This window comes from Prunus dulcis, chromosome 8, assembly GCF_902201215.1.
Source record: "Prunus dulcis chromosome 8, ALMONDv2, whole genome shotgun sequence".
Taxonomy (NCBI): Eukaryota; Viridiplantae; Streptophyta; class Magnoliopsida; order Rosales; family Rosaceae; genus Prunus; species Prunus dulcis.
In genome coordinates this window covers 13381266-13399657 of record NC_047657.1, presented here as the reverse complement: position 1 = coordinate 13399657, position 18392 = coordinate 13381266, and the positions used below count along the sequence as shown (strand labels likewise).

Sequence of the window (18392 nt, the reverse complement as noted above, 5' to 3'; positions counted from 1 at the left end):
ACAAAAAAGGCCATCTAACTTAATATTTAACCATAATACATCTATACACACACCCATACACCGCACCACTCTTCATATTAAGTTTTACAAAAACACAAACTCATCTACATCCTATTGTCTAATTAATCTTCTCTTTCATCTAAGAAACATACTACACTCTCATCTTCTCTTTACAAATCCTAAATACGACAAATTGTAATCAATCAAACAAATCAAAAATAATAATAATAATAATCAAAATTAAAGAAACAAAACTGGAGGGGGGGAAAAAAAAAAGACCTTGACTGCCAAGGAAAAAAACAATGCCTGCCTAAGCCTTTGATTGATATGTAATCTGGAAATTTCCACATGGGTTTGCTTTGTTGAACAAGAAAATAATAATAATAATAATAATTTAAAATAAAATAATGATGTTACACATTTGACAAAAGTGTTTTTCTCTCTTTTAAGTAATGTGATGTTGAGGTGAACTTAAAGTGGTGATGGCCAAAATCTCGGAGTGTGGAGTGTGAGGTTGATAAGTTTTTTATTTATTTTTTATGCTGGATGTGTATTTAAGGATCGTTTGGGAAGATAGTAGGATTTTCTTAGAATTTAGGGTGATCACTTAGAATATTTGGTGAACAAAGAGAAGTGAGGGATTTAAAAAACTCATCTTCTATGACATTGTCAACAGAGGAGAGCAGCTTTCTGTGAGATTCCTCTCTTATTTTTACTTTTTACTTTTTTATTTTTTTTTTTTTTTCCAGCTTAAACATCAACTAGCTGCAAGACTTGCTGCATCATTGGGAGCGTGCGTTGAAGTTAAGGTGTCCCGATGAAGAGTTGGCTCTACAGCTTTCCGAACTCCGACAAACATGGACAGTCGAAACGTAGCATTAGGAGTTGAAGATGCCGCAACAGTGGGTGACAATTGAACTGGTTTTACATGGACTGCAAGCATGATCTGAATTTTAACATTCTCAGTGCAAGAAATATAGAGGTGGTGCCTTGAATATAGGTTATGGAAATGTTGATGGACTAGTTTCTAAACGTTACATATATTCTGTGCTTGGAACTGCTACCAGCATGATCTGAAATCGCCTCATTCTTCTTCTTATTGAAGCATTTACTTTATAAAACCTTCTCTGTTCGTTCGCATTTTGTGAATTCTCCAAGTTGCCTACTAGGCTGGCTACTAGCCATCTAGAATACAGTTATGTTTCAGAAATTGTTCTTCCCTTTAATTGTTTATTTATGTCAGACAACAGCAACAAATGAAACTATGAAATAGCATTTCCACAAGTAGATTAGATCTTTCCTCGGGTTTAAAAATGGTTCTCGGGCATCTCTAATCGGAAATGTACTTTGCCGTAAGCATGGCAGCTAGTTCAAGTGCGGATTGACGAAGGAACAAGTCTGTAAGATTTCATCTTACCAATCCAAGTTACAAATGATGTCCTTGAGTTCCTGAACCCCACAAAGCCATGCTCCTTGCTCTTGTTCATACTGTCCACACTTGACTCTACCCCAAACATGACATCCACAAACCACCAATTCCCAATCTCTTCCAATTTTGTAGGCACCAGACCATTCTCTCTCACAATCTCATCCCACACTGGCCCTTATCTTTCATCATCTCCTCCACGCTCGGCCTCGATCAGCCGTCGTCATCCTCATCAAAGTCCTCAAACTCCATGTCAAACTGCTCTGCCAAAACCCTCCACAAATGCTTCCACTTATACACATCCCCATTGCTGCAATTGAAAGCCTCATTCTTGGCATAAATATCAACTGATGCCCATATCTCATGCTCAATCAGATCAGCATCTGGGGCATCCCAGTACCCGTTCCAAAATCCTCTGCTCCCAGGAAACGTCAGCATCTTCTTCCCCTCGTGCTTACAAATCGCAGCATAAACGCAAAAAGTCCCCACTGTGTTCATCAAGCTATACGGCGAATGTGCACTGACCATGTCAACCCCTCCTTCTTCACTTCCAAAAACAAAATGTCCTCCAAGGTGTAGTAAAAGCAGGGCACGTTCAGCCTTGGGAAGTCCTCATGAAACGGAGGCTCACGAGGCTCAAATTTTCCCCACATTTGAAATGGACCAATATAATGCTTGCGACCTGTTTGCAAACATATGTGCTGCAAATTTGGCGCATTTGGGATCACAGCATCCAACAAGTTTCGAAACACGTTGCCATTGGCCTCGCAGCTTTCTACTTCCGTGGGCTTGCTGGCCCAAATGACGTAAAAGATGTGTGTGACATCGGTCAGTTGGGAGAGTTCAGAATGTGTTTGATGAGGATCTGCGAGATCACATTGGATGTATTCGATGGGATGATCAACGTTCCAATCCGGGCGGGGCCTGCGGGCCACCCCGTAAACCATCCAGGAATGGATTTATTATCAATTAATAGACAGATAAGAAGGCATAAGGAAGAATCAGAAATGGATTTATAATACCATTTATCTATAACCTTCGATGAAACTCCAAAATCAGAAATGGAAATGTTCAACTATTTATCATACAATGGTCATGCCATGATATGTTACAAGCTTACAGCGATGAGATTTTCACAATTGTTACCATCATAATACAGACATTGGCAATCTGTGGTTGTTGAAGAGATATGTACCTTGAAATTACTCAGCATCCACTACTTTTCATCTCAGCTGATCTATACAAATATCTGCCGCAGACCATATATATTGAGTTGAACAAACATATAATCCCTCAGATACAAAATATTCACAATATCCTGCAGCTAGCCTTCCATAGAAACAACAAAATCATGTACAACAACAACATTACATCCTTCTCGTAACAATGCCCGAACAAAATATATGTAACATGAGCATAGAAAGAGTAATGAAGGACTTGATGCATTAAAGTGTTCGAGGCTAATAATAAGCCAATCGAGCTTCAACCCCATTCCTAGAGGAAAAAACTAACTATGACCATTTATTTTTAATACGGTCTAATAATCTGGATTCCTCCCCATCAGAAATATGCGGATCAAGATTGCAAAGGTTATTGACAAACTTAACTCCATCATCCCGTCGATTATGTTTACAGTACCAATCTACAATGGAGTTGTATGTGTTCTTGTTTGGCTTACAGCCATTCTTAATCATGTAGCGGACCACATCAATAGCTTCGACAAACAAAGAATCAGCTGCATAACTTGCCACAAAGGTGTTATAAGTGATTACATCTGGAGCAATCCCAGCATCCCTCATTTCTGAGAACATCCGTGAAGCGTCTCTCATACGACCATTTCTACAATAGCCAAAAATGACAGTGTTGTATGAAATTATATCAGGCTTTATTCCCTTCTCCATAATCTCCCTTAGAAACTTTTCTGATTTCTCAAAATCCTCTGAGCGACTGTACATATACATCAAACTATTGTAAGTTGTCAAGCTAGGAGTATAGCCCATCTCATTCATAAATTTCAAAATCTCACTTGTCTTCATAAACATCTGCCTCCGGCCATATATTGATAGCATCGCATTCAGGGTAGTTATGTCAGGTGAAAACCCTTTTCTTCTCAGCTCCAAGAAGGCATGTTCTGTTTCCATCAAAAGGTCACTTTTACTAAAAACTAGAACAAGTGTCTTTAAGAGCACAACATGGGGTTCAATCACACCAGAGTATATTTCTTCAGCAAGAACATGCATGAGCTCCATTTCTTTGCCATTGGCATAAGCATGGAGCAGAGAACTATATGTAAGCTCATTGGGTTTGCACTGACTATTCTGCATTTCAGCAAGTATTTTCTCAGACTGTTGCCAAAGCCCACCTCGAGCCAGTGCTGCCAAAACAGCATTATAGGTAGAAAGGTCTGGAGTAACACCAGCTTCTAGCATTCTCTTATACACAGCCATGGCTTGATCAAATGAACCGCACCGGCTGTATGAACTGATTAGAGTGTTGAAAGTATCCCTCTCAGGTACAAATCCTGCCCTCTTCATCTCCCTGAACACTCCCGACACTTCTGAGTCCATCCCATTTTGGCCAAACACTGCCAAAAGTGTGTTCCACGTGACAATATCGGGGGTGCACTTACATATCTTGATCTCTTCAAAAACTTTCATCATTTCTGCAAAATTTCCCCTGTTGCCATGCATCTTAATTAGGGCATTGAAGGTACAGATGTTTGGTTTGCAACCAGAACTTTTCATCTCCTCAAAAACCCTCATTGCAGGCTCATCCTTCCCAGCCTTCTCAAATCCTGAAAAAAGGGTGGTGTAGGTAAAAACATCGGGTTTAATCCCTTTCTCCACCATCTGGGTCTTCAATGCTGTTGCCTCCTCCAATAAACCATCTCTTGCATAAGCTGATATCAGTGAATTGTAAGACACAATGCTTGGAGAAAACCCATTAAACTCCATGTCTTTCAATACCTCCATTGCTTCCTTAGTCCGCCTAGACTTTCCATACACATCCAACAACGCATTATACGTAACCTTATCAGGTACAAACCCTGCTGATTTCATCTCCTGAAAAACCTCAGCTGCCTCCACATGCAAAGAGCCGCGGCGACAACAAGTTATAAGTGTATTATAAGTATAAGAATCCGGGGCAATCCCAGCACTCTTCATACACTCAACAAGCGCTCTAATCTTATTCCAAGGCATACCCATTTTCCCATACACATTCAAAATCACATTGTAAGTTATCAATGTGGGCATACAACCCGCTTCCTCCATTTTCTTAAAAACAGTAACAGCCTCCCTATACCTCCCGTTACTGGCACAAGCAGTAATCAGAGAAGTGTAAGCATAAACATCAAGCGCAAACCCATCCTTATGCAAACTCTGAAACAAAGAAGTTGCAGAAGAAACCCTGCCCACTTTTCCCAGAATACTAATAATCACAGCAACAACAGAACCACTCAAAATTGAATCACAATCTTCTCGTTTCTTAAACCACTCAAACACATCTATTGCCAGGGCGAATTTCTTGTGAAAGCCTAAACCTTTAACAATACCCAGGACGTCCAGAGACAGAGAGTCCAAGCTAGAACCAAATTCATCTCTATGCAAATCAACTAAACCCAGAAGCTGCTCATCTAGTTTAGAAGAATCAAATTGTGGGTCGAGAAAGGAGTGGAGGATATGCTGACCTTGAGAGGAGAGGCGGTGGTGGGACCAGGGCTTACCGCGGTTGGAGTCACGTGACTTGCCGATGCGAGTGCGAGCTCTGGGGAGGGTGGGAGGGGAGGTGGGGATTTGGGTTTGTGGGGTTGAGGGGTTTGGGTGGAGGAGGAGCTCTTGGAGAAGAGGGGTTACTGGCATCGGTGGAGGTGGAGGCGGTGGCGGTGGTGTTGGTGTGGCTGGGTTTTGATTTTGGTGGTGGTTTTGGAAGAAGGGTCTTGAAGAGGGAGGTGGGTTGTGAAGGAGCAGAGGGAGAGCTATTTGCTCTGCCATTAGAGATAGAGTGAGAAAATTGGAGTTCAGTGGCTGGGGGTGAGGCTTTGGTACTACAAGCAACTTCTTAGAAGACGAATATCTTCGAGGGAAATTGTGACTTTGAAGAGCAATCTGATATTTTCTTTTATTTTCCTTTTTTTTTAGATGGGAGTTTTTTTAATTTTATTTTGAGGACCTTGATATTTTATTTTATTTTATCTATTATTTTCCCGGTATTTTAATTTTTTCTTTTTTTAAAACTAAACGTCATTTTAAACCTTCTAAAACATATTAATATTTAAAGAGTATAGCCGCGCGGCTATATTCTTTAAATTTATATAGGCTTATTATCACAAAACGTCCCTAAGGTTTGCGAAACTATCATATTGCATCCTTAATGTTTTTTTTTGTCATTCGTGGTCCTCAAAGTTAGCATGCATGATCACAAATGGTCCCTGTCGTTAGGTTCCGTCAAAAACTCCGTTAGTTTGCTGACGTGGCATATATGTATATCACAAAACATCCTTGAGGTTCCCACACCTATCACAAATGGTCCTTACGAAATTTTTAAATTTTTTAAATTTAAAATTCATAAAATTTTTGTTTTCTTTTTAAAATTTTATGAATTATAATTATTTTAAAATATATATTAAATTTTAAATACATGTGACACTATATTATTGTAGATGTGGGCTTCATATATATGCCACATCAACAAACTAATGAAGTTTTTAAAAAATAATTTAAAATTCATAAAATTTAAAAATGAAAAAAAAAACTAAAGGTTTAGGGTTCATAAATGGTCCTCAAGATTAAAATCCTTCTATAAATTGTTTTTTCATTTATAAATAATTTTAAAAAGAAAACCAAAACTTTATGAATTTTAAATTTTTAAAAAAATAAATTCGTAAGGACCATTTGTGATAAGTGTGTAAACCTCAGGGATGTTTTGTGATATATATGTATGCCACGATAGCAAACTAACAGAGTTTTTGACAGAACTAACGTCAGGGACCATTTGTGATTGCACATACTAACCTTGAGGACCATAAGTGACACAAAAAAACATTAAGGATGCAATCTGATAATTTCGTAAACCTTAGGGACGTTTTGTGATAATAAGCCAATTTATATATATTAAGAGTAAAGCTGCCCGGCCATACCTTTAAAATATATTAATATTTTAAGCGTATAGCTGAGCGGCTATACTCTTTAAATATATACGAATATTTTAATAGTATAGCCGCTTGGCTATACTCATAAAATATATTCAAATATTTTAAAGCGGATGTACTGCACAAAATGATTTTCTTTTTTAAAATTAGTAATTATGTTTTAATTATTATTTATTTAGTGAACAATTAGTATTTAAATATTTTACTAATTTCATAAATTACTTAATAAATAGTTCTAAAGTATTTTAAATTATTTTATGGACTTTTTTTATTTTTTTTATACAAAATTAGATTGTTTAGTTTAATAGTTACAATTAAGTAATATCTTATCTTAGTCTTATTTAATTATATTATATATTTATTTATGTTTTAATTATTCTTCATTTAATGAATAATTAGTATTTAAGTATTTTAATTAATTTCATAAATTACTTAATAAATACTAATTTATTTTTTATTTATTTTAAATAATTTTGTGGACTTTAAAAAAAATTCTAAATATATTTTAAAAATAGTTTCAATTATTATAAAATTGTTTTAGTATTCAAGAAATGTATTTGAGCCTCCAAACCCTAAATCCAAGTCTCAAACCTTTCTGAAGCCTCGAACCCTAACCACTAGACTGCTATGGGGCACTTATGACTAAATTAGGTTTGGATCCTCACATAACTCGACCTAGACCTAACCCTAGTTAGTTGATTGCGCCTTGAGGTAGATTTTAACAAGTAATTTGTTGTCCCGAAAAAATTCGTTGAGACATGTCTAGGTTAGGTCCGGTTACGTCGTACTAACACAAGACTCAGTCTATAATTATTAAATATTAATTATTATGTATACATAATCTAAGCCCAATCAAAAGGTAAGGCTCAAGTTCCACTCCACTAATCCCACCTACCATGGAGCATGTGTGGGAAAACTCCCACTTATACGGAGTAGAGACTTTCTTTTCTTTTCCAATGTGAGACTCAAGTTTATGTATTTCATTCAAACTCCAACAAATAGTTGATATATTGTCGAATCACGCTGTGACTTGGATTTTAGGCTTTAGAAGCTAAAATCCATTTTTGGAATACTAAGGACTCAATTAGGCTCAGACATGTAAATAATAAAAGTCAAGTATATCCTAACAAAGCAAAGGATCCAAACCCATAAAAAATTTCACAACATTAAAGTTAGTTTGAAATGTCAGGTTCAAAAATAACCAAATTTCGACCCAAATACCATGAAGTTTCTGAGAAATATAACACCATTTATGACTTGACAGATGAAATATAACACCATTTAAAAATTCTTGGATCCAAAGTTCCACAAAGCTTAAAACCCTTGAGCAATGCAGATCCCGCAGTAACCAGTAATATTGCATATAGAAAGCCTACCACCACATAACAAGGAATCCAAAAGCAAAATCTCTAACTAAAGCTAGTTGTTCCTTAAGTACAAAAACTAAACACTTAGAGAAGCATAATGCAGCAGCATGGCTTTTTCACCAGTACCAAAACACAACCCCCACATTCAAAAACATTTGCTTCTTAAATGATCCGCAGTTCCAAATTTGTTCTCCTACATAGGTTGGGCTCCATCAAAGGAAATGGGGAGTGATCAACCCAGCAACCTCCAGAAATCCAACTTGGTCCTTCCCTGCAAAAATCTTCTTCAGCTTCTCATCACAAACTATAATCCTCTTGTTTTGAGGGTCCTGGAAGAATGAAGCCCAAGGACCAAGTCAGAAAGCTTAGAGATAGTTAACATAAACATAGAAATGTTAATAAGAATTCAGGGAGATAATAAGATACATTATCATTAATTAAATAGACTACAACCCCCAATCATAATGGGAAATTAAACCACAATCAAGTATCCTATCTTTATCAAACCCTAAACAAACTGGGGAAAACCCAATATTCCTTGAATCCAAATTACAATATTATATTTATTATCCAATAGAATCTTTAGATAGTCACAAGAAAGGAATTATGATATAATAAGATTCGAAGATAAGCATGCAGAAAAGCTCAAGTACATGATACACCAGATTCAGAGAAAAAGGAAACGTGAGAAAAATAAAAAATTAGAGTACAAAAGTATTTATCAACCACATGGTTTTTGCTGAGTTCACATCAGCAAAGAACAAGTGAAACAATTTAAATTGCTTTACACGTGTGAAAAAACTGCAAACCCATTGGCAGATGAGAGAAGCATTCGAAATGCTACATGCCAGTAACTTTACACTAGCAACAAGCTGGAATGCTAAATCTTGGTAGTCCTGAATTTAAAAGTTGTGTGCACATGTACTGTGCAGATATATTTACTATTGTTTGAGATAACAGTTGACCTGCCACCATATCCAAAATCGCATAAGAAATAAGTTTAACAAAATCCAGAAACTGCCAAATAAGAATATGCATGAACCAAAAAATCATTTGACCTCCTTTTACATCTAGGTACCAAACTGGAGCAACAATGCCATCTTACTACTACAAAGGAAGACAAACCTCAAATATGAGAATATAGTATGGAAAGTAAAATTAAAGGTAGTACATAACTCCACAACTCAAAACAGCTTCTACAATTCCCTTATACTGCAAATTAGGTTGCTTTTCAAGCCACACATCTTAATTACGAAACCACAAGCCCTAAGTATGCAACTATCAGTCCATAACAGCCAGAATTGCATAGCCAGATCCAGAATCCCCCAAGATGATCATAAAGCACATAAGATAATCCCATAGGAACCATTTAGGAGGTAGCAAGTCGGTAATAACAAAGCCATTATTCAACCATAAGACAATCCTTTGAAATGGTATGAGTAATACATTTTAAATAATTCTACATATACTAGAAACATCCAACTTTGACAGATGAAAAAGCATCCAGAAAACAACATACAGACAATTTATGGATCAACTTCACTCATATAAAGACAGCGTTAGTATGTCCAATCTAACCAGGATAACAATCTAGAAAATCCCAAAGTAAGCTCTAACAGAGTATATACCACTACTCATTTTTCAATCCAAGCATAGCCTGAACCAATATATAACCACATAATAGCAGCAGATAAAACTATCTAAATACACGACATAAATGAACTCTCAACTATAGAAATAACGAAACCCAACTCTTATATGCATCGAAATTGTCGATTTCAACAAACAAAAAACATATCAACCAGTTAAAAACACATTAAGAACCAAACTCAAGTGCAGTAACAACAAAAACCCCACCTTTAATCCATGCTCCAAAAACCTTATCCAAGCAAAAAGACACTCACATTCATAATATCAACCAATTTCAGCACAGTAGCAACAAAACCTAACACTTCCATATACACCAATATAACCTTATCCACACTTTTTTTTTTCATAAAATAAAAAAGGAAAATACCATTTAAACCCCAAAAGGCCAAAGGGTTTACGAAAAATCAAGTACCACCATGAAAAAGTGATAAAAATGAAAACTTTAAAATAAACATAAAAGAACAGAACAAACCTGAAGATTATTTTGCTTAATGTGAGCCCAAATCAGTTTCAGAGCTTGGGTGCGAGAAATTTCAGGGGTACCCACAAGGGCTTGCATCTCGGGCGAGACTTTGCGAGGCTTCATGATGCCGCGGGGCTGGCGTGGGGTGGTGGCTGGCTTCGAGGCAGTGGCGAGGGTTGGGATACGCACCATGCGCAGGTTAGCGGGGAAGTTAGGGTGGGGAAACCTTAGAGAGGAGGATGAGGAGGAGAAAGATGTGTTGGGAAACGACGATGTCTCGCCGGAGAGGAAGGTGGAGGAGATGAGGCCTGTTGTTGCTGCCATGTCGTTTAGTCTGCTAAAGGGATAGCGTTGAGAGAGAGTTGGAGAATTGACGAATTGAGGGTGTGAGTGAAAGTGAGAGAGTAGCTGAGCCCGCCTTAATCCTTTATGTTGGGTTGTTTTTATTTTTACCTTCAATTTGAACCCCTTTTTTTTTTTTCTTTTTTTTTTTTAAATGAGACAAGGGGGACAAATCTTAAAAAGAAACAAACTATTACAGATCAAGCGAGGTCTTAAAACATCATCTTCCAAAAAAGAATTAACTTAAAAAGAGCTCCATCCAAATAGCTAACCCTCAAATCCAAGTTAAAGCTCCAGTGAGCCACTCAAAAAACATCAATAATTCTTTAAAAATGTCCCCATGGGCATGGCTCATTATCCATATCAAATATGATCCATTTACTTATAAACCCAACCCAACAATGACATGGGTCAGCAGAACTGATCATCTCAAATTCACACAAAAGGTCCAGCTCTCAAGCTGTCAAGTGTGGGGCTTTAATTTGGACTAGGTTTTGGTGTGATTTATTTAAACTGTTCACCTAAAGTTATTAGGCTCTTGGGCGTAAGGCGCTCCAAAGATACCAAACTTTGCTAAATCTCGGATTCTTGGGGGAGCTTCTACAATGAAGAATTTAGACAAAATTCTGTAGTGAGGGTGTTATATATGAACTCCTCATGGGGACCTTCATATCAGTCATAGGATCATTTCATTAAACTTAAGTGAAGTTGTTATTCAAATAAATCATATGGCTAATATGAAAGCCCGTATCTATGGTCCATATATGACACCCTCACTTAGGGGCGAAGCTATTCACAGGTTTGAGATGGCCTAGGCCCCCCTACCATTAATTTCCTCACATTTATTGATGGTGGAATTGAACCTCTCAAATAAACTCCTCACTCTAAACTCCTCCTTATAACTTCTTCGCCTCTCGGGCTACCTTATTAGTTACAAGTTAGAATTTCCAAGATGGAAGAATCAGGGGTTAGAAGTTGATACTTGATAGGGGCCCAACAGATAATATAAAGTGGTTGTCAGTTGATTTGTGAAGTTCTCTAATAAACGGAGCCGTATGAAAGAAATAAAAATATAATAATTGTAGTTGATATATTGGGTCACGTTTGATATGGAGCATTAAATTGGATTAGTTTGGATTGGATTAGTAAAATGACTGGATTTTATGTGCAATCAAGGAAGAATATGGGTATTATTTTCTAATTTGAAGGATTAGAGAAAATAATATAAGACTAGTTCAATCTAATCCTCCATATCAAACATGGGTGGCGTGGAAATAGGAAGTTTGGAAAGATGTCAAATTGACACAAAGGTCATCAAATTGACACCTCTCTTGGAGATGATGTTAGAAAATTAATAAAACATTCTAATTGCTTCTGGAATGCATGGGAGTTAGGCAAAAGCAATGAAGCTGTTCTCTACTGATTGGTCATATATATTTGGCATTAATTGAAAGCAATGAAACCCTTGAAAGGGAAGTGAGAAAAAGAGAGCTCTGGTATTCCTTGCTCCACAATTTAGTCTAAAGACTCTGAACCCTAATTTTGTTTGGAAATATATCAGCACCACAGCTATATACAGCCTTCATGCAGCTAGCAAGCAATAGCAACTTCGATCATGCCAGTGATTGCTACAGTCAATCAAGAAGCAATTAAGAAAGAGAAACAAACAAATTAAAGAAAAAAGAAAACCATTACAGTGTTGTAAAAATTAAAAAAAACTAAGTCAAGGACTATATTGAATTTGAAAATGATGGGGCAAAACCTAATTAACCCCAAAAAGAAAAAGTTATATAAAGTGATAAAACGATCCACGGATTCAAATGATCTATACTTACCATTGAAGCAGCTTGTGCAGCATTGTAGCATCAACGTGTCACTTCTGAGTTGGTTGAGAAAAACCCTAAAAAGTCAGCTGAATCACTAGGAATGAAAGAGACGACAGAAGCTGAGCTTTATGAGTTGTGGAAGGGAAAGAAATGGACCAACAAGAGGAGGCTGGAAAGTTAACATCAAACCAAAAAAAACACAAACACAAACTATTACAATTAAGAAAACCCAGCTAGGTCCCTAGCTATCACATTACCATGACAACTAAGCAATCATATGGCTAGGTCCCATCACGTACGTTCTACTCCACAACATTAGATGTCTATGTGCATGGCTAAATTATGAGCAATTAATTTCTTCTATTAAAATACATCTTCCTTTTTTTATCAAAGTTAGAAAGAAAATAAAGGTTTTTTCACACACAACTTAGCAGTTCAAACATGAGAACACTGTTCTTTTTCTACTCGACTAAATCCCGTTGACACTTATTAAAATAGTTCGAACGCGTTTTATTCATGATCAGCGTTTAGTATTCATTAATACATGGATTAAATGACTTGTTGTTTAAACAATATGCTTCGTAGCAAAAACAAAAACAAAAACATGAAAAGAAAGTTCTATCTCCACAGTTCTTAGTATCTATCATATCAGAGTTTTGTTCTTTTGGGTTTCCGGAGCTAAAAGTTTTGTTCGATCTTGGATGGTTTATAAGCAAAGTCTTTGCCCTTTTCTCCTCCTCCTAACGTTCTTTTCTTCATCAAACAATCAAGAAAAGTTTATAGTTTCTCTCTCTCTCTCTCTCTCTCTCTCTCTCTCTCATCCCATTTCTTCTACTTCTTTTTTTTCCCTTTTATTAATGTTTCGGAGTGGACCCAATTAATCATATTTTCTTTGTATTATCAAAAATTCCCTTTCAAAATTATGAGTCTCTTAATAATGTGTGGCTAGCTGTAAGAAGATTGATTTTGGTTGAAGGCACCGTTCACGGCGTGACAGAGCAGAGCCCCAAGGGCCCACCCTTTGGTGGTGATTCGGAGTCTGGAGGACTTGGGCTCGTACGTACACATATACTTACTTAGCTTAAAAATCACACCACAACTGCCATGTAGTGGCGCGTGGGACCCACCACACATAGATGGATAGAGATTAATCCCCGGGCCCACTGATCATAATCCTGATTCCTGAATGATGCTTCTTAACCGTAAGTGATAAAGGATAATCATGCTTCCACCTTAACTACCTGTCCTCCTTCTCCCTATGTGTGTTATGTGTGTGCACAAAACAATGATTCAAGCACATGGTGGTCACTTCTTCCACTATTCATCAAGAGACATGCATGTTATGGTAGGGAACATAGCAAAAATGTTTACTAAATACAATGTATGGTTAGAATTTAATAAGATTGTATCCAATGTGCAATGAAAAACTCTCACTCTTAACAAGTCTTTGTCAAAGCATCGCAAGCACTTGGTGCTCATCATATACATTTGTGATAGCATTATGAGGACAAGTCGAGATGCGGTAGTGACGGATTTATAAATTTATCTTTTGAGGGAAAGATGAAGTTCGCATTCTACTTTTTTAAGTTGTCTTTGGATCTCTAAACTGACACGATATCTATTTTTAAGGCATTTTATTGAACATTTTGCTCTTAAAGAACGTCAAAGAAACATCGAGTGATTTAGTGACTTCATATGTAACAATAATAGGGGTTATGTTGTAGATGTGGATCTGCAGGTGGTTAAAAAATTAATATGAGCTCAACTTGATACGGTAGTATCAATGATTCTATGTATGCATATGAGAAAGAGGAGTTTTAAAGTTAATCACACATAGTTGCGGATCATGAATGCATGTGAATTTCATAATAGAGAATTCACATACGTTTAAGTTATGAATTTGCACACGCACTCATACACGACCGGCTCCAGTACAATTGGTATGAGGAAATATTCCAAACAAGCATAGTTAGGTTGTCATATCACACCTTGTGGGTGCACAAGATACATCGCAACCACCATATCTTGTTTCTTGTATATTCCCAACACAGACAGAAAATGAGAAAGGAAGGTGCAACATTATATCAATGTATTAATACAACCTTTTGTTGTATATACATTTATATACAAGTTCCCACATGTGTCATGTGGTATTTGCACATATAATATTAATAATACACAAATGAACGAAGAAATAAAAAGAGCTCAAGCAAGAATTAGCATTTAAGCAAACATGTCTGGTCCCACACCACGAGCCATGAGTGAGTGGGTCTGTTTTTCACCCCTACCAAACTGGGGAGGGAGTGAAAATATGGGAAGGTAAAAACGCAGCGTGTCTAACCCAAAATTAATCCTACCCAACCTAGACACGCGTCAATCGTATAATGTAATCACGTTGGCGATCGTTGGGACCCACACACAGATTCAGACGGTGCAAATGCTTGCTCCTGGGCTTAATAGTAATAACAAGAGAAGACGGGGGCCTATTTAACCTGTGCCATTTGCTCTCTGTCTCCCTCACTCGCTCTCTCAGCTTCTCTCTGTTAATTACTCAGACGGAGAGAGAGAAACTGAGATCAGACATGGATCGCAAAGTTTTGTTATTCGCGGGCTTTATCTGCATTGTCTTCGCAGGCGTCGGAGGCCAATCTCCTGCCACGTCACCCACCACCAGCACCCCTGCTCCACCGGCAACCCCCACAACTCCACCACCCAACAACAACCCACCACCCTCTCCACCAACCACCCCTCCTCCCACCTCTGCACCACCCCCCGTCACCGCGGCACCACCCCCAGTTTCCACTCCTCCTCCCGTATCATCTCCCCCTCCCGCCACCCCACCTCCGGCAACTCCACCACCAGCCTCCCCACCACCGGCATCTCCTCCTCCAGCATCTCCTCCTCCGGCTTCTCCACCACCGGCCACACCACCACCCGCAACTCCACCTCCTCCTGCAACTCCACCTCCTGCCGTTCCACCACCGGCGCCGCTTGCAGCTCCGGTTCCAGCTCCTGCTCCAGCCGTGAAGTCTCCGTCTTTGGCTCCGTCTCCGCTCGCACTGGCTCCGGGCCCACCCTCGCCGCCTGTAGGAGCCCCTGCGCCGAGCCTCGAGTCTGGCGCTCCTGGACCGTCTCAGGATCAGGTACGTACTCTCGCGCTTCTCATTAGTTACTTTCTATCTTTAACTTACGCCGCCTGTATATTGCCACTCTAGCCTTAACGGTTTTTTATCAATGGGTTAAAACCAGTACGGCGTATTGTAGTTAAAACCAGCGGATTTCTCTAACGTGAGCCGGGAGTTGCCGGTTCATATTATAGGAAAGATATGTTTTTGACTTTGACTTTTTTTAAAAAAAAACTTGACTATGGGTTGCTGCCAAGTGGCAACACAAGTCAGCGATTGGCTCAGTGACATGTCCTTAATGTTCTGGGCAGGCAAAGGGTACCACTCAGTACTGGTGTACCCAACATTGGGGTTGAGGATCTAATATTTTTCAAAGCATAACATTGACTTTGGTCGCAAGTTTTAGATATTTAACAAGCCAATTTTTTTATTTTATCAAACTGGATTTCGGCATAAACGAGTGATTGTCAGTTGTTGATGTATGTGAAAATGAGGTGTTAGATCTCACAAACGTCACCGACGGACAATGATTGGCTACATCTACCATGTTAGAATTTGTTTTGTATCACAAAATGTTGAGCCTATTTTGTTTGGTTAATCTTTGATGTACAGAGTGGAGGGGAGAAGATGTGGTCTATGCAGAAGATGGTTGGAAGCTTGCTCTTTGGATGGGCTCTTCTCAGCTTGATGCTTTAGATCAGGAGGAGATCTCTTCATGATCTCTGTGTCAGTGCCAGGCCTCCATGTTAAATTCTTTATCTTTTTTGTATTCATCTCTCTGATGTTATTTCTTTGATATATTAAATATTGGTTGCCATTTTAATTAGCCCATTTCTGAATGGGGGAGACTTGATCATCATCACCACCACCACCACCACCATTTGTATTTGAACTATTACACACTCTGTTGAATTCTTTGGGAGATTTTTGAAGGGAGCTTTGTATTTTCACTGTTGAGAGAGGGGAGCTGTTTTATAATTGGATTATCTGTAGTTTAATTTCCTTTATATATATTTCTCTCAGACCTTCAATTCTTTCCTTACATTCTTCTCTGCTGGCTAATACACTTTCAGTTCTTTTTAGTTTTGTCATCAGTTTCAGTTGGCTCATTGTCATACAAAATGAAAAGGATGGCAATCAACTACATAAACTGTCGTGACACTTTTTCATCCCAAGTGCTATAAATTTTTATCTCCTGTATCATAATACTTGAATTATTAATATCTTATTAAGTCAATTAAGGGCTCGTTTGGAACTGCTTATGTATGAAGCATTTTTATTATAAAAATGTTGAAATTTTCATAAAAAATTGAAGTTCTTTTGGTTGTCATAAAACACTTTTAGCCATTTCAGAAACACTCACAAACAGACCTTAAATAAAAACAATAGTTTTTAAGATTCAAACTTAAAATGTGTAAACCACCACTAAGCCCAAGATCGGTAGTTTTTAATGGATTCAAACTAGAAAAAAGTTCTTGGGCTGAAAATAAAAAAGAAAGAGAAAAGGCTAGAAAAAGTTATAATCCACTGCCCAAATATAATTTGGACCTCTAAATAGAAATGAAAGACTTGACCCCAAAAAAAAAAAAAAAAAAAAAAAAAAAAAAAAAAAAAAGAGAAATGAAAAAGAGAGCTATGATTTCATTAGCCCATGTTCAAGTATCTCTATAGCTGTGACAGGCTAAATGCCCACTGAAATGCAACATAGCAGAGTACTGCAACTTTGAATTTCCGATTCCAATTCATTCTCTTTCGTATTCATACAAAGTTGTAATGCTCAATTCTATGATTTGTTCAAAACAATAGCGTTTATGATTTGTGTCATTCTCTAAGTTCTACATACATGACATCTGCACAATAAAATTTACAAAAAATGAAATTTTAAACGATGGAGTTCAAAATTAAAGTTTTCAGAATTACTATAGAAACAAACACAAGGTAAAACTAGAACCAACTTTGTGACTTTGTCATACAATTATAAAACTTGGGCTCCTTACCAAAGTAATGGGTATTTCTCAGAGCTGCATTTACGGCAAGCAATGAGGGGCCATCAACTGGGCTCATATTCTTTAGTTGGGGGGATAAGGCTTTTATGGATTGATGAATCAATATGGGGCTTCCTTTTCAGAGTTAGGGTCCAAAAGCACTCTTGATAAAAACTCTCTGTGAACTGAAGTAATGCTTTTTCTAGTGGCAAAAACATTTTCTATAACATAGTTTTTGTGTAATCCTAGATCTTATGCTGATGTTTCTGTGATGATATCGTGTTTAGGCCGAAAACTATGTTGTTTAGTAGGGATGAGAAATGGAACTAACGGGGCATATCGGGCATTTGGTACCATTAGGTGTAAGAATTTGGTGGTGGTATTAATACTGGTGGTGTTAGGTACACATTGGGGTATCCGTTACTCATGCATTTATTTATACATACATTTAATATAACCTAAAACAAAAATCAAAAACTCAAAACGACGTCATTTTAGACACTAAAAATCAAATAAGCATAGAAAACATCGGTAGAAAATCATATTTTGAGTTTCTAATGAAACTTTAATCTCCTTCTAACAAAATATACGTATGAGCAAAAGTACTTCATTCCAAGGCATGCTCGCATCTTTTCTTCTTTCTTTCTTTTCTAATCTTGAATGGGAATAAAAATTTGGAATCTATCCTTCACCAAACTTATTCGGTTATTTTATTGTCATCCCAAATCAATGCCCATTGCTGCAGGCAACCTTTAGGTATGCACACGACTGCCCAATAAATGGAGGGCAATGGCATTGGTACACACACACCACAATAAATTCCAGTCCATGTATATTTATTTATACAAATTTATTTTCTCCAACAAGAAGGGGAAGCTTCCTTTGCCGACACTGTCTTTGAATTTTTTTTCTTTTCTCAGTTGAATCTCATCACATACCTCCCATTTAATTCACACATGTTATTGAAGTTCTCTACGTGTCAACCAAATTGAAGACACCTCCCTAAATTCTGCTACACTGCAGGGTCACATCCCATATTAAATCAAAGTCAATCAAGAG

The 18392-nt window shown here is 37.5% G+C and overlaps 4 protein-coding genes across 4 annotated transcripts; 1 reads left to right on the top strand and 3 right to left on the bottom strand.

The window, feature by feature from the left end:
• Positions 1-1417: 1417 nt before the first annotated feature.
• On the bottom strand, positions 1418-2326 carry LOC117636549 ((S)-8-oxocitronellyl enol synthase CYC2-like). The gene has a single exon (XM_034371091.1). It carries the CDS (start codon positions 1952-1954, stop codon positions 1640-1642), a length of 315 nt encoding a protein of 104 aa, XP_034226982.1. The 5' UTR covers positions 1955-2326; the 3' UTR covers positions 1418-1639.
• A 158-nt stretch (positions 2327-2484) lies between these two features.
• LOC117636547 (pentatricopeptide repeat-containing protein At5g02860) lies at positions 2485-5536 on the bottom strand. The gene has a single exon (XM_034371088.1). The coding sequence runs from the start codon at positions 5416-5418 to the stop codon at positions 2938-2940; it is 2481 nt and encodes an 826-aa protein (XP_034226979.1). The 5' UTR covers positions 5419-5536; the 3' UTR covers positions 2485-2937.
• A 2267-nt stretch (positions 5537-7803) lies between these two features.
• Positions 7804-10479, bottom strand: LOC117612131. The gene is made up of 2 exons (XM_034340876.1): positions 10065-10479; positions 7804-8271 (listed from the first exon to the last, which is right to left on the bottom strand). The coding sequence occupies exons 1-2, from the start codon at positions 10377-10379 to the stop codon at positions 8155-8157; spliced, it is 432 nt and encodes a 143-aa protein (XP_034196767.1). The 5' UTR covers positions 10380-10479; the 3' UTR covers positions 7804-8154.
• A 4251-nt stretch (positions 10480-14730) lies between these two features.
• Positions 14731-16390, top strand: LOC117612196 (classical arabinogalactan protein 9). The gene is made up of 2 exons (XM_034340952.1): positions 14731-15366; positions 15961-16390. Exons 1-2 carry the CDS (start codon positions 14806-14808, stop codon positions 16042-16044), a joined length of 645 nt encoding a protein of 214 aa, XP_034196843.1. The 5' UTR covers positions 14731-14805; the 3' UTR covers positions 16045-16390.
• The last annotated feature ends 2002 nt before the right edge of the window (positions 16391-18392 follow it).

What these genes read in the sequence shown, in the direction of transcription:
- LOC117636549 (XM_034371091.1), bottom strand. Translation starts at nt 1,954, where the DNA reads ATGGTCAGTGCACATTCGCCGTATAGCTTGATGAACACAGTGGGGACT.
- LOC117636547 (XM_034371088.1), bottom strand. Translation starts at nt 5,418, where the DNA reads ATGGCAGAGCAAATAGCTCTCCCTCTGCTCCTTCACAACCCACCTCCC.
- LOC117612131 (XM_034340876.1), bottom strand. Translation starts at nt 10,379, where the DNA reads ATGGCAGCAACAACAGGCCTCATCTCCTCCACCTTCCTCTCCGGCGAG. An exon ending in TTAAGCAAAATAATCTTCAG is followed by an intron (nt 8,272 to 10,064) that starts GTTTGTTCTGTT and finishes TCATTCTTCCAG; the next exon opens with GACCCTCAAAACAAGAGGAT.
- LOC117612196 (XM_034340952.1), top strand. Translation starts at nt 14,806, where the DNA reads ATGGATCGCAAAGTTTTGTTATTCGCGGGCTTTATCTGCATTGTCTTC. An exon ending in CTGGACCGTCTCAGGATCAG is followed by an intron (nt 15,367 to 15,960) that starts GTACGTACTCTC and finishes TTTGATGTACAG; the next exon opens with AGTGGAGGGGAGAAGATGTG.